The sequence below is a fragment of the Somniosus microcephalus genome, chromosome 4 (assembly GCF_052327205.1).
Source record: "Somniosus microcephalus isolate GS21.2 chromosome 4, FLI_Smic_1.0, whole genome shotgun sequence".
Taxonomy (NCBI): Eukaryota; Metazoa; Chordata; class Chondrichthyes; order Squaliformes; family Somniosidae; genus Somniosus; species Somniosus microcephalus.
The window spans coordinates 97,974,515-97,990,167 of record NC_140990.1 but is presented as its reverse complement, the minus strand read 5'-3'; the positions used below and the strand labels follow the sequence as shown (position 1 = coordinate 97,990,167).

Sequence of the window (15,653 nt, the reverse complement as noted above, 5' to 3'; positions counted from 1 at the left end):
TCTTCCAACAACAACATCCCCTCAAAAAACCCTCGGCACCGCCGGGCACTCCAGCTAGTGCTTCATAAAAGAGTTTAAACTGTAATACTCCGTTGTCCTGCAATTTATTATTTTTGTACAAGGTGTGCAAAATAAGACATGGTGTCAGAACAGGGATTGAAAATGGACATCGTTGGAGCTCCCTTGCCTCGAATGAATTGGGAATCTTTGAACTTACCTACAGAATGGCGCAAGTTCAAGCAACATGTGCAGTTGATGTTTTCGGGTCCTTTGAGAAGCAAAGGGGAGGAAGAAAGATGCAGCTACCTGCTCCTGTGGATCGGAGAAAAAGGGAGAGACATTTTTAACACATGGTCTCTCACCGCAGATGAAGCAAAGGTACTGAAAATTTATTTTGACCGTTTTGAAGTATATGTGATGCCCAAGATAAATACGATATTCGCTAGGTACAAGTTTCAGAAGAAAGTACAAGGAGCTGGTGAGTCGTTTGAACAGTTCGTGACTGAGTTAAAACTGCTGGTAAAAGACTGTGAATATGCAGAAGATAAAGATGAGATGGTCAGAGACCGCATCGTGTTTGGAATACATTCAGCTAAAGTGAGAGAGAAACTTTTGAATGTTGAGTCCGGGCTAACGCTGGACAAAGCTATGGACATAGCTAGATCGCACGAGATAGCCCAAGCAGAGTTGAAAACCATAACCGGCACCACGAGCAGCTCGTGTGAACAGACAGTGCACGCAGTTAATAGACACACACCAAAGAACACCGCCCAGAGAGCGTGTTTCAGAACAGAAAGAATAGAGAGAGTTCTAAAAATGGGCGACACAGACATAAAACGCTTCAAAAACTGTGGATATTGTGGAAACAACTGGCATGGAGAAAAAGAGCAATGCCCTGCCAAAGGAAGGCAATGTGCTAAATGTGGTAAACGGAACCACTTTGCTAAAGTTTGCAGGACTGTTTTCGGAAGAGCAGTACACACAGTGAGTGACAGCCAAATGCCAGATAGAGAGCCAAATGCAGAGGAACTGTTTATTGATTCTGTGTCACAGAAAAAACAGATTTCAGAGACTGAGCAAGCCTTTGCCGATATTGAGATAGGAAAACAGGGCAAAGAGCTTAAGTTTAAACTAGACACTGGATCTCAGGTTAATGTAATTCCTTTGAGTGAGTATCACAGCTTGAAGGATGAGTGTGAGCTACAGCCCACCTCATGCAGACTGACCAGCTATGGGGGTGAGCAGCTCATTGTAAAAGGCACATGCGTGATGAAATGCAAGTACAAAGAAAGCGACATGATGTTGGACTTTTACATTATTGACACTCGAGCACCTCCAGTGCTAGGTCTAAAGGCATGTTTAGACATGGACCTCGTCAAGCTAGTGCTAGCATTGACAGCACCAGTTGATAAGCAGACAGTCATGGAGGAGTTTGCTGACGTTTTCAAAGGAATCGGACTATTCCCAGGTGAATGCACTATTCACCTTGACCCAGCAGCGACCCCTGTGGTTTGCCCACCGAGAAGGATACCCCTTGCTCTACGTAGTCGCCTGAAGGAGGAGCTGCAGAGCATGGAGAATACAGAAATCATCGTCCGGGAAACAGAACCGACAGAGTGGGTCAACGCGTTAGTAGTGGTTGAGAAACCACATACAGGCAAGCTCAGAGTCTGTCTCGACCCCAGAGATTTGAACAAGGCTATCAAACGCCCTCACTACCCTCTACCAATGCTAGATGACATCACACCCAAGCTAGTGGGAGAACGTTACTTCAGTGTAATGGACGCACGATCAGGATACTGGACTATCAAGCTCACGGAAGAGTCATCTAAGCTAACAACGTTCAACACACCATTTGGACGCTACCGATTTCTGCATTTACCATTTGGTCTTATCTGAGGTCAGGATGAATTCCAGCGGAAGATCGACGAAACCTATGAAGGCCTCGACGGAGTAGTCGCAATCGTAGACGACATCCTCATCTATGGCAGGAATAGAGAGGAACATGACAGGAACCTTCGTGCGATGCTACAAAGATCACGGGAGAAAGGTATCCGGCTCAACTCCGAGAAAAGCATAATCGGATCCACCGAGATCAGTTATTTCGGGCATCGCCTCTCAACTGATGGCATTAAGCCAGATCCAGAGAAAATCTCCGCCATCAAGAAGATGGAGCTGCTGAAGAACCGCGCAGAACTAGACACAGTACTAGGTGTGGTTAACTACTTAGCCAAGTTTGCCCCGAGCCTTTCCGAAATCAACGCACCCATGCGTCAGTTGCTCAAACAATCCAATGAGTTCCTGTGGGACAAACAACATGACACAGCATTTCAGAAAATGAAAGACCTAATCACCAGAGAACCAGGACCAGTTCTTGCCTACTTCGACCCCAACAAAGAGCTCAGACTACAAGTGGACGCGTCAAAGTATGGACTAGGCGCAGTATTACTGCAAGAAGGAAAGCCCATCGGCTACGCTTCCAGATCTCTCTCAGACAGTGAAATCAACTATGCTCAAATCGAGAAAGAGCTATATGCAATTCTGTTTGGATGTAAGCATTTCCACCGACAAGCCATTGTGGAATCCGACCACAAGCCCCTCGAGTCAATCCTGAGGAAACCGCTAGCCGCAGCCCCACCAAGGCTACAGAGAATGATCCTTCAGCTACAGAAGTACGACTTCACAATCATTCACCGTCCAGGCAAAGACATTCCTGTCACTGACACACTCTCCAGAAAGTTGCCTTGCTACCAGGACAGCAGCCTCAGTGAAGGCATGGATGTGCAGGTGCACATGGTGTACAACAGCTTACCTGTGAGTGACTCAAAACTGAAGGAGATCCGAGCAGGAACAGAGAAAGATGCACAACTCACACTGCTGAGCAAAGTCATACATGAAGGATGGCCTGAGGAAAGGAGGAAATGCCCTCAGAGCATATCTGAATTCTGGAACCACAGAGACAAACTGTCACAAATCAACGGAATCGTCTTCAAAGGGGAGAAAATCATCATTCCTACCAGTCTCAGAGAAGAGATGTTGACAAAAATTCATGCTGGAAATATGGGCATGGAAAAATGCAAACAAAGAGCAGGTGACATTATGTTTTGGCCCGGAATGTGCAAACACATTGAGGACATTGTTGGAAAATGTTCCATTTGTCTAGAACGCCGCCCATCAAATGTCAAAGAGCCCATGATACCTCACCGTATCCCAGACAGGCCCTGGCAGGTCGCGGCAACGGATCTGTTCACATGGAACGAGGACTACATAGTGACTGTTGATTACTACAGCAGATTTTTTGAATTGGACAAGCTTCACAGCACCACATCTACAGCTGTGATCCACAAGCTAAAGGCAGCCTTTGCCAGGCATGGCATTGTAGAGACTTTAGTCTCAGACAATGGCCCCCAATACAAATCAAAAGAGTTCGAGTCATTTGCCAAGGCATGGGATTTCACACATGTCACATCAAGCCCACATTACCCTCAAAGTAATGGCCTTGCTGAAAAAACTGTCCAGATTGCAAAAACACTCATGGACAAAGCCAAAGCGGACAAAAGAGACCCCTACATCAGTCTCCTTGAGTACCGCAACACTCCGGTTGACAACTTCAAGTCACCAGCACAGCTGTTGATGAGCCACAGACTTCGCTCAATCCTTCCAAGCACCAGTCAGCAGCTGCAGCCAGAGGTCGTCAGCTGCAAGCAAGTGCATGCAAAACGTGTACAGAGACAGCAACACCAAAAGAGATACTATGACAGGTCAGCTAGACTACTGCCGCTGCTGCACAATGGAGAATCCGTCAGAATCCAGGAGCATGACGACTGGAAGCCAGCAGTCGTCATCCAGCCAGCTGACACTGAGCGATCGTATCACGTCCGCACCCAAGAAGGACAGGTGTACCGCCGCAATCGCAGGCACCTTCTGAACACCAAGGTACAACACCGTCATTCCGACGAGAGGATCAGTTGAACAGAGTGTGATGAACAGAGCAATACACAAAACACATCATACTTACCTGAAGCTAAACCTGAACCTGATTTGTTGACCGATTCAGGAGCATGCTCAGTTCCATACCACACAAGGTCGGGACAAGAGGTCAAGTCTAGAGTTATCCTTGACTTGTGAACTGTCAAAGGGTGTAGGCGGATCGCTGCAATAAAAAAAAACTGTACATCGTTATTGAAACGTTGATATGTTTTCAGCGCTAGGTAAATGCTGAGTTTACTTATATGTTTATGCTACCGAGAACATTATGTAGAAGAAAGGTTTAAAAGTAATGCATAACATTTTTCTTTTAAAAGAAAGGGGATGTAACATTTGCATATTGAATTATCATTGGCCCGCAGGGATCTGTAAGGAATACCTATTATATTCACATGTGATCACATGCTGAGTTGTCATTGGCCTGTAGGCATCTGTAAGGGGTCCTAACGCCATCTTGTCTCCACTGTGCTGTATGATTGAGATCACAAACCTGATGCTTCATAAAAGAGTTTAAACTGTAATACTCCGTTGTCCTGCAAGTTATTATTTTTGGACAAAGTGGGCAAAACAAGACAGCTTTACTCTGTATCTAACCCGTGTTGTACCTGCCCTGAAAGTGTTTGATGGGACAGTGCAGAGGGAGCTTTACTCTGTATCTAACCTGTGCTGTACCTGCCCTGGGAGTGTTTGATGGGACAGTGTAGAGGGAGCTTTACTCTGTATCTAACCCGTGCTGTACCTGCCCTGGGTGTGTTTGATGGGACAGTGTAGAGGGAGCTTTTGTCTGTATCTAACCAGTGATGTACCTGCCCTGGGAGTGTTTGATGGGACAGTGTAGAGGGAGCTTTACTCTGTATCTAACCCGTGCTGTACCTGCCCTGGGAGTGTTTGATGGGACAGTGTAGAGGGAGCTTTACTCTGTATCTAACCCGTGCTGTACCTGCTCTGGGAGTGTTTGATGGGACAGTGTAGAGGGAGCTTTACTCTGTATCTAACCCGTGCTGTACCTGCCCTGGGAGTGTTTGATGGGACAGTGTAGAGGGAGCTTTACTCTGTATCTAACCCGTGCTGTACCTGCCCTGGGAGTGTTTGATGGGACAGTGTAGAAGGAGCTTTACTCTGTATCTAACCCGTGCTGTACCTGCCCTGGGAGTGTTTGATGGGACAGTGTTGAGGGAGCTTTACTCTGTATCTAACCCGTGCTGTACCTGCCCTGGGAGTGTTTGATGGGACAGTGTAGAGGGAGCTTTACTCTGTATCTAACCCGTGCTGTACCTGCCCTGGGAGTGTTTGATGGGACAGTGTAGAGGGAGCTTTACTCTGTATCTAACCCGTGCTGTACCTGCCCTGGGAGTGTTTGATGGCACAGTGCAGAGAGAGCTTTACTCTGTATCTAACCCGTGCTGTACCTGCCCTGGGAGTGATTGATGGGACAGTGTAGAGGGAGCTTTACTCTGTATCTAACCCGTGCTATACCTGCCCTGGGAGTGTTTGATGGGACAGTGTAGAGGGAGCTTTACTCTGTATCTAACCCGTGCTGTACCTGCCCTGGGAGTGTTTGATGGGACAGTGTAGAGGGAGCTTTACTCTGTATCTGACCCATGCTGTACCTGCCCTGGGAGTGTTTGATGGGACAGTATCGAGAGAGCTTTATTCTGTATCTAACCCGTGCTGTACCTGCCCTGGGAGTGTTTGATGGGACAGTGTCGAGGGAGTTCTGCATTAAACGGTGCATTTTTGCGTCTGGTTGCAGGTGCTGCCTCTTCTGAGATCTCCGGAACCAGAGGGTCGACCCAAAGTCTCACCCAGAATCGAGGGTTAGTGCCGGCTGTGTCTCGCGAGACTGTTTGGTCGGTGGAAAAGACACAGCGTTTGGTTGGGTTAAAGCAGAACATTCCCCGCTGCCCCAAATCCGTACCAGTGGACTATCCCGCTCCGACTATCTCCCTCCGACTATCTCCCTCCGACTATCTCCCTCCGACTACCTCCCTCCGACTATCCCCCTCCGACTATCCCCCTCCGACTATCTCCCTCCGACTATCTCCCTCCGACTATCTCCCTCCGACTATCTCCCTCCGACTATCTCCCACCGACTATCTCCCTCCGACTATCCCCCTCTGACTATCTCCCTCCGACTATCTCCCTCCGACTACCCCCTCCGACTATCCCCCTCTGACTATCCCTCTCCGACTATCTCCCTCCGACTACATCCCTCCGACTAGCTCCCTCCGACTATCTAACTCCGACAATCCCCCCCCGAGTACCTACCTCCGACTATCTCCCTCCGACTATCTCCCTCCGACTATCTCCCTCCGACTATCCCCCTCCGACTATCTCCCTCCGACTATCTCCCTCCGACTATCTCCCTCCGTCTACCCCCTCCGACTATCCCCCTCTGACTATCCCTCTCCGACTATCTCCCTCCGACTACCTCCCTCCGACTAGCTCCCTCCGACTATCTAACTCCGACAATCTCCCTCCGACTATCCCCCTCCGACTATCTCCCTCTGACTATTCCCCTCCGACTATCTCTCTCCGACTATCTCCGTCCGACTATCCCCCTCCGACTATCTCCCTCCGACTCTCTCCCTCCGACTACCTCCCTCCGACTATCCCCCTCCGACTATCCCCCTACGACTAACCCCCTCCGACTATATCCCTCCGACTATCTCCCTCCGACTACCCCCTCCGACTATCCCCCTCTGACTATCCCTCTCCGACTATCTCCCTCCGACTACCTCCCTCCGACTACCTCCCTCCGACTACCTCCCTCCGACTATCTAACTCCGACAATCTCCCTCCGACTATCCCCCTCCGACTATCTCCCTCTGACTATCTCCCTCCGACTATCTCCCTCCGACTACCCCCTCCGACTATCCCCCTCCGACTATCTCCCTCTGACTATCCCTCTCCGACTATCTCCCTCCGACTACATCCCTCTGACTAGCTCCCTCTGACTAGCTCCCTCCGACTATCTAACTCCGACAATCCCCCTCCGAGCATCTACCTCCGACTATCTCCCTCCGACTATCTCCCTCCGACTATCCTCCTCCGACTATCCCCCTCTGACTATCCCTCTCCGACTATCTCCCTCCGACTACCTCCCTCCGACTATCTAACTCCGACAATCTCCCTCCGACTATCCCCCTCCGACTATCTCCCTCTGACTATTCCCCTCCGACTACCTCCCTCCGACTATCTCCGTCCGACTATCCCCCTCCGACTATCTCCCTCCGACTCTCTCCCTCCGACTACCTCCCTCCGACTATCCCCCTCCGACTATCCCCCTATGACTAACCCCCTCCGACGCTCTCCCTCCGACTATCTCCCTCCGACTACCCCCTCCGACTATCCCCCTCTGACTATCCCTCTCCGACTATCTCCCTCCGACTATCTAACTCCGACAATCTCCCTCCGAATATCCCCCTCCGACTATCTCCCTCTGACTATTCCCCTCCGACTATCTCCCTCCGACTATCTCCCACCGACTATCTCCCTCCGACTATCCCCCTCCGACTATCTCCCTCCGACTACCCCCTCCGACTATCCCCCTCTGACTATCCCTCTCCGACTATCTCCCTCCGACTACATCCCTCCGACTAGCTCCCTCCGACTATCTCACTCCGACAATTCCCCTCCGAGTATCTCCCTCCTACTATCTCCCTCCGACTATCTCCCTCCGACTATCCTCCTCCGACTATCTCCCTCCGACTATCTCCCTCCGACTATCTCCCTCCGACTACCCCCTCCGACTATCCCCCTCTGACTATCCCTCTCCGACCATCTCCCTCCGACTACCTCCCTCCGACTAGCTCCCTCCGACTATCTAACTCCGACAATCTACCTCCGACTATCCCCCTCCGACTATCTCCCTCTGACTATTCCACTCCGACTATCTCCGTCCGACTATCCCCCTCCGACTATCTCCCTCCGACTCTCTCCCTCCGACTACCTCCCTCCGACTATCCCCCTCCGACTATCCCCCTACGACTAACCCCCTCCGACTATCTCCCTCCGACTATCTCCCTCCGACTATCCCACTCCGACTATCTCCCTCCGACGATCTCCCTCCGACTATCCCCCTCCGACTATCTCCCTCCGACTATCGCCCGCCGACTATCGCCCTCCGACTATCTCCCTCCGACTATCTCCCTCCGACTATCCCCCTCCGACTATCCCCCTCCGACTATCCCCCTCCGACTATCCCCCTCCGACTATCCCCCTCCGACTATCCCCCTCCGACTAAGACCCTCCGACTATCTCCCTCCGACTCTCCCCCTCCGACTACCTCCCTCCGACTACTTCCCTCCGACTACCTCCCTCCGAGTATCACCCTCCGACTATCCCCCTCCGACTATCCCCCTCCGACTATCCCCCTCCGACTATCCCCCTCCGACTATCTCCCTCCGACTATCCCCCTCCGACTATCCCCCTCCGACTATCCCCCTCCGACTATCCCCCACCGACTATCCCCCACCGACTATCCCCCTCCGACTATCTCCCTCCGACTATCCCCCTCCGACTATCCCCCTCCGACTATCCCCCTCCGACTATCCCCCTCCGACTATCCCCCACCGACTATCCCCCACCGATTATCTCCCTCCGATTATCTCCCTCCGACTATCCCCCTCCGACTATCCCGCTCCGACTATCCCCCTCCGACTATCCCGCTCCGACTATCTCCCTCCGACTATCTCCCTCCGACTATCCCCCTCCGACTATCCCCCTCCGACTATCCCCCTCCGACTATCCCCCTCCGACTATCCCCCTCCGACTATCTCCCTCCGACTATCCCCCTCCGACTATCCCCCTCCGACTATCCCCCTCCGACTATCCCCCACCGACTATCCCCCTCCGACTATCTCCCTCCGACTATCCCCCTCCGACTATCCCCCTCCGACTATCTCCCTCCGATTATCTCCCTCCGATTATCTCCCTCCGACTATCCCCCTCCGACTATCCCGCTCCGACTATCCCCCTCCGACTATCCCGCTCCGACTATCCCCCTCCGACTATCCCCCTCCGACTATCTCCCTCCGACTATCCCCCTCCGACTATCTCTCTCCGACTATCCCGCTCCGACTATCCCGCTCTGACTATCCCCCTCCGACTATCTCCCTCCGACTATCCCCCTCCGACTATCTCCCTCCGACTATCCCCCTCCGACTATCTCTCTCCGACTATCCCGCTCCGACTATCCCGCTCCGACTATCCCCCTCCGACTATCCCCCTCCGACTATCTCCCTCCGACTATCCCCCTCCGACTATCTCTCTCCGACTATCCCGCTCCGACTATCCCGCTCCGACTTTCCCCCTCCGACTATCCCCCTCCGACTATCCCCCTCCGACTATCCCGCTCCGACTCTCCCCCTCCGACTATCTCTCTCCGACTATCCCGCTCCGACTATCCCGCTCCGACTATCCCCCTCCGACTATCCCCCTCCGACTATCTCCCTCCGACTATCCCCCTCCGACTATCTCTCTCCGACTATCCCGCTCCGACTTTCCCCCTCCGACTATCCCCCTCCGACTATCCCCCTCCGACTATCCCGCTCCGACTATCTCCCTCCGACTATCCCCCTCCGACTATCCCCCTCCGACTATCTCCCTCCGACTATCCCCCTCTGACTATCCCCCTCCGACTATCCCCCTCCGACTATCTCTCTCCGACTATCCCGCTCCGACTATCCCCCTCCGACTATCCCCCTCCGACTATCTCCCTCCGACTATCCCCCTCCGACTTTCCCCCTCCGACTATCTCCCTCCGACTATCCCCCTCCGACTTTCCCCCTCCGACTATCCCCCTACGACTATCTCTCTCCGACTATCCCGCTCCGACTATCCCCCTCCGACTATCCCCCTCCGACTATCTCCCTCCGACTATCCCCCTCCGACTATCCCCCTCCGACTATCCCCCTCCGACTATCCCCCTCCGACTATCCCCCTCCGACTATCCCCCTCCGACTATCCCCCTCCGACTATCCCCCTCCGACGATCTCCCTCCGAATATCCCCCTCCGACTATCTCCCTCCGAATATCCCCCTCCGACTCTCCCCATCCGACTCTCCCCATCCGACTATCCCCCTCCGACTATCTCCCTCCGACTATCTCCCTCCGAATATCCCCCTCCGACTATCTCCCTCCGACTCTCCCCATCCGACTATCCCCCTCCGACTATCTCCCTCCGACTATCTCCCTCCGACTATCTCCCTCCGACTATCCCCCTCCGACTATCACCCTCTGACAATCTCCCTCCGACAATCTCCCTCCGACTATCTCCCTCCGACTATCCCGCTCCGACTATCCCCCTCCGACTACCTCCCTCCAACTATCCCCCTCAGACTATCTCCCTCCGACTGTCCCCCTCCGACTATCTCCCTCCGACTATCTCCCTCCGACTATCTCCCTCCGACTATCCCCCTCCGACTATCCCCCTCCGACTATCTCCCTCCGACTATCCCCCTCCGACTATCCCCCTCCGACTATACCCCTCCGACTATCCCACTCCGACTATCTCCCTCCGACTATCCCCCTCCGACTATCCCCCTCCGACTATCTCCCTCCGACTATCCCCCTCCAACAATCCCCCTCTGACTATCTCCCTCCGACTAACTCGCTCCGACTATCCACCTCCGACTATCCCCCTCCGACTATCTCCCTCCGACTATCCTCTCCGACTATCTCCCTCCGACTATCTGCCTCCGACTATCTCCCTCCGACTATCTCCCTCGGACTATCTCCCTCGGACTATCTCCCCCCGACTATCCCCCTCCGACTATCCCCCACCGACTATCCCCCTCCGACTATCTCCCGCCGACTCTCTCCCTCCGACTATCTCCCTCCGACCACATCCCTCCGACTAGCTCCATCCGACTATCTAACTCCGACAATCCCCCCCCCCGAGTATCTACCTCCGACTATCTCCCTCCGACTATCTCCCTCCGACTATCTCCCTCCGACTATCCCCCTCCGACTATCTCCCTCCGACTATCTCCCTCCGACTACCCCCTCCGACTATCCCCCTCTGACTATCCCTCTCCGACTATCTCCCTCCGACTACCTCCCTCCGACTAGCTCCCTCCGACTATCTAACTCCGACAATCTCCCTCCGACTATCCCCCTCCGACTATCTCCCTCTGACTATTCCCCTCCGACTATCTCCCTCCGACTATCTCCGTCCGACTATCCCCCTCCGACTATCTCCCTCCGACTCTCTCCCTCCGACTACCTCCCTCCGACTATCCCCCTCCGACTATCCCCCTACGACTAACCCCCTCCGACTATCTCCCTCCGACTATCTCCCTCCGACTACCCCCTCCGACTATCCCCCTCTGACTATCCCTCTCCGACTATCTCCCTCCGACTACCTCCCTCCGACTAGCTCCCTCCGACTATCTAACTCCGACAATCTCCCTCCGACTATCCCCCTCCGACTATCTCCCTCTGACTATCCCTCTCCGACTATCTCCCTCCGACTACATCCCTCCGAATAGCTCCCTCCGACTATCTAACTCCGACAATCCCCCTCCGAGTATCTACCTCCGACTATCTCCCTCCGACTATCTCCCTCCGACTATCTACCTCCGACTATCCTCCTCCGACTATCTCCCTCCGTCTATCTCCCTCCGACTATCTCCCTCCGACTACCCCCTCCGACTATCCCCCTCTGACTATCCCTCTCCGACTGTCTCCCTCCGACTACCTCCCTCCGACTATCTAACTCCGACAATCTCCCTCCGACTATCCCCCTCCGACTATCTCCCTCTGACTATTCCCCTCCGACTATCTCCTTCCGACTATCTCCGTCCGACTATCCCCCTCCGACTCTCTCCCTCCGACTCTCTCCGTCCGACTACCTCCCTCCGACTATCCCCCTCCGACTCTCTCCCTCCGACTATCTCCCTCCGACTACCCCCTCCGACTATCCCCCTCTGACTATCCCTCTCCGACTATCTCCCTCCGACTACCTCCCTCCGACTAGCTCCCTCCGACTATCTAACTCCGACAATCTCCCTCCGAATATCCCCCTCCGACTATCTCCCTCTGACTATTCCCCTCCGACTATCTCCCTCCGACTATCTCCCTCCGACTATCTCCCACCGACTATCTCCCTCCGACTATACCCCTCCGACTATCTCCCTCCGACTATCTCCCTCCGACTATCTCCCTCCGACTACCCCATCCGACTATCCCCCTCTGACTATCCCTCTCCGACTATCTCCCTCCGACTACATCCCTCCGACTAGCTCCCTCCGACTATCTAACTCCGACAATCCCCCTCCGAGTATCTACCTCCGACTATCTCCCTCCGACTATCTCCCTCCGACTATCTCCCTCCGACTATCCTCCTCCGACTATCTCCCTCCGACTATCTCCCTCCGACTATCTCCCGCCGACTACCCCCTCCGACTATCCCCCTCTGACTATCCCTCTCCGACCATCTCCCTCCGACTACCTCCCTCCGACTAGCTCCCTCCGACTATCTAACTCCGACAATCTACCTCCGACTATCCCCCTCCGACTATCTCCCTCTGACTATTCCCCTCCGACTATCTCCCTCCGACTATCTGCGTCCGACTATCCCCCTCCGACTATCTCCCTCCGACTCTCTCCCTCCTACTACCTCCCTCCGACTATCCCCCTCCGACTATCCCCCTACGACTAACCCCCTCCGACTATCTCCCTCCGACTATCTCCCTCTGACTATCCCCCTCCGACTATCTCCCTCCGACTATCTCCCTCCGACGATCTCCCTCCGACGATCTCCCTCCGACTATCCCCCTCCGACTATCTCCCTCCGACTATCGCCCGCCGACTATCGCCCTCCGACTATCTCCCTCCGACTATCTCCCTCCGACTATCTCCCTCCGACTATCCCCCTCCGACTATCCCACTCCGACTATCCCCCTCCGACTATCCCCCTCCGACTATCCCCCTCCGACTATCCCCCTCCGACTATCCCCCTCCGACTAAGACCCTCCGACTATCTCCCTCCGACTCTCCCCCTCCGACTACCTCCCTCCGACTACCACCCTCCGACTACCTCCCTCCGAGTATCACCCTCCAACTATCCCCCCGACTATCTCCCTCCGACTATCTCCCTCCGACTATCTCCCTCCGACTATCGCCCTCCGACTATCCCCCTCCGACTATCCCCCTCCGACTATCCCCCTCCGACTATCCCCCTCCGACTATCTCCCTCCGACTATCTCCCTCCGACTATCTCCCTCCGACTACCCCCTCCGACTATCCCCCTCTGACTATCTCTCTCCGACTATCTCCCTCCGACTACATCCCTCCGACTAGCTCCCTCCGACTATCTAACTCCGACAATCCCCCTCCGAGTATCTACCTCCGACTATCTCCCTCCGACTATCTCCCTCCGACTATCTCCCTCCGACTATCCTCCTCCGACTATCTCCCTCCGACTATCTCCCTCCGACTATCTCCCTCCGACTATCTCCCTCCGACTACCCCCTCCGACTATCCCCCTCTGACTATCCCTCTCCGACCATCTCCCTCCGACTACCTCCCTCCGACTAGCTCCCTCCGACTATCTAACTCCGACAATCTACCTCCGACTATCCCCCTCCGACTATCTCCCTCTGAATATTCCCCTCCGACTATCTCCCTCCGACTATCTCCGTCTGACTATCCCCCTCCGACTATCTCCCTCCGACTCTCTCCCTCCGACTACCTCCCTCCGACTATCCCCCTCCGACTATCCCCCTACGACTAACCCCCTCCGACTCTCTCCCTCCGACTACCTCCCTCCGACTATCCCCCTCCGACTATCCCCCTACGACTAACTCCCTCCGACTATCCCCCTCCGACTATCTCCCTCCGACTATCCCCCTCCGACTATCTCCCTCCGACTATCGCCCGCCGACTATCGCCCTCCGACTATCTCCCTCCGACTATCTCCCTCCGACTATCCCCCTCCGACTATCCCCCTCCGACTATCCCACTCCGACTATCCCCCTCCGACTATCCCACTCCGACTATCCACCTCCGACTACCCCCCACCGACTATCCCCCTCCGACGATCTCCCTCCGACTATCCCCCTCCGACTATCCCCCTCCGACTATCCCCCTCCGACTATCCCCCTCCGACTATCCCCCTCCCACTATCCCCCTCCCACTATCCCCCTCCGACTATCCACCTCCGACTATCCCCCTCCGACTATCTCCCTCTGACTATCCCCCTCCGACTATCCCCCTCCGACTATCTCCCTCCGACTATCTCCCTCCGACTATCTCTCTCCAACTATCCCGCTCCGACTATCCCCCTCCGACTATCCCCCTCCGACTATCTCCCTCCGACTATCCCCCTCCGACTATCCCCCTCCGACTATCCCCCTCCGACTATCCCCCTCCGACTAAGACCCTCCGACTATCTCCCTCCGACTCTCCCCCTCCGACTACCTCCCTCCGACTACTTCCCTCCGACTACCTCCCTCCGAGTATCACCCTCCGACTATCCCCCTCCGACTATCCCCCTCCGACTATCCCCCTCCGACTATCCCCCTCCGACTATCTCCCTCCGACTATCCCCCTCCGACTATCCCCCTCCGACTATCCCCCTCCGACTATCCCCCACCGACTATCCCCCACCGACTATCCCCCTCCGACTATCTCCCTCCGACTATCCCCCTCCGACTATCCCCCTCCGACTATCCCCCTCCGACTATCCCCCTCCGACTATCCCCCACCGACTATCCCCCACCGATTATCTCCCTCCGATTATCTCCCTCCGACTATCCCCCTCCGACTATCCCGCTCCGACTATCCCCCTCCGACTATCCCGCTCCGACTATCTCCCTCCGACTATCTCCCTCCGACTATCCCCCTCCGACTATCCCCCTCCGACTATCCCCCTCCGACTATCCCCCTCCGACTATCCCCCTCCGACTATCTCCCTCCGACTATCCCCCTCCGACTATCCCCCTCCGACTATCCCCCTCCGACTATCCCCCACCGACTATCCCCCTCCGACTATCTCCCTCCGACTATCCCCCTCCGACTATCCCCCTCCGACTATCTCCCTCCGATTATCTCCCTCCGATTATCTCCCTCCGACTATCCCCCTCCGACTATCCCGCTCCGACTATCCCCCTCCGACTATCCCGCTCCGACTATCCCCCTCCGACTATCCCCCTCCGACTATCTCCCTCCGACTATCCCCCTCCGACTATCTCCCTCCGACTATCCCCCTCCGACTATCCCGCTCCGACTATCTCCCTCCGACTATCCCGCTCCGACTATCTCCCTCCGACTATCCCCCTCCGACTATCCCCCTCCGACTATCTCCCTCCGACTATCCCCCTCTGACTATCCCCCTCCGACTATCCCCCTCCGACTATCTCTCTCCGACTATCCCGCTCCGACTATCCCCCTCCGACTATCCCCCTCCGACTATCTCCCTCCGACTATCCCCCTCCGACTTTCCCCCTCCGACTATCTCCCTCCGACTATCCCCCTCCGACTTTCCCCCTCCGACTATCCCCCTACGACTATCTCTCTCCGACTATCCCGCTCCGACTATCCCCCTCCGACTATCCCCCTCCGACTATCTCCCTCCGACTATCCCCCTCCGACTATCCCCCTCCGACTATCCCCCTCCGACTATCCCCCTCCGACTATCCCCCTCCGACTATCCCCCTCCG

At 55.2% G+C, this 15,653-nt stretch overlaps 1 protein-coding gene across 1 annotated transcript in view; it reads left to right on the top strand.

Annotated features, from left to right (window-relative positions):
• The window catches only part of LOC147119553 (meiotic recombination protein REC8 homolog), a 179,638-nt gene that overhangs the window by 19,759 nt on the left and 144,226 nt on the right, over window positions 1-15,653 (top strand). Inside the window, exon 4 of the mRNA XM_085983756.1 lies at window positions 5,741-5,804. Coding sequence (XP_085839882.1) covers window positions 5,741-5,804 — 64 coding nt within the window. The remainder of the gene's footprint in view (window positions 1-5,740; window positions 5,805-15,653) is intronic.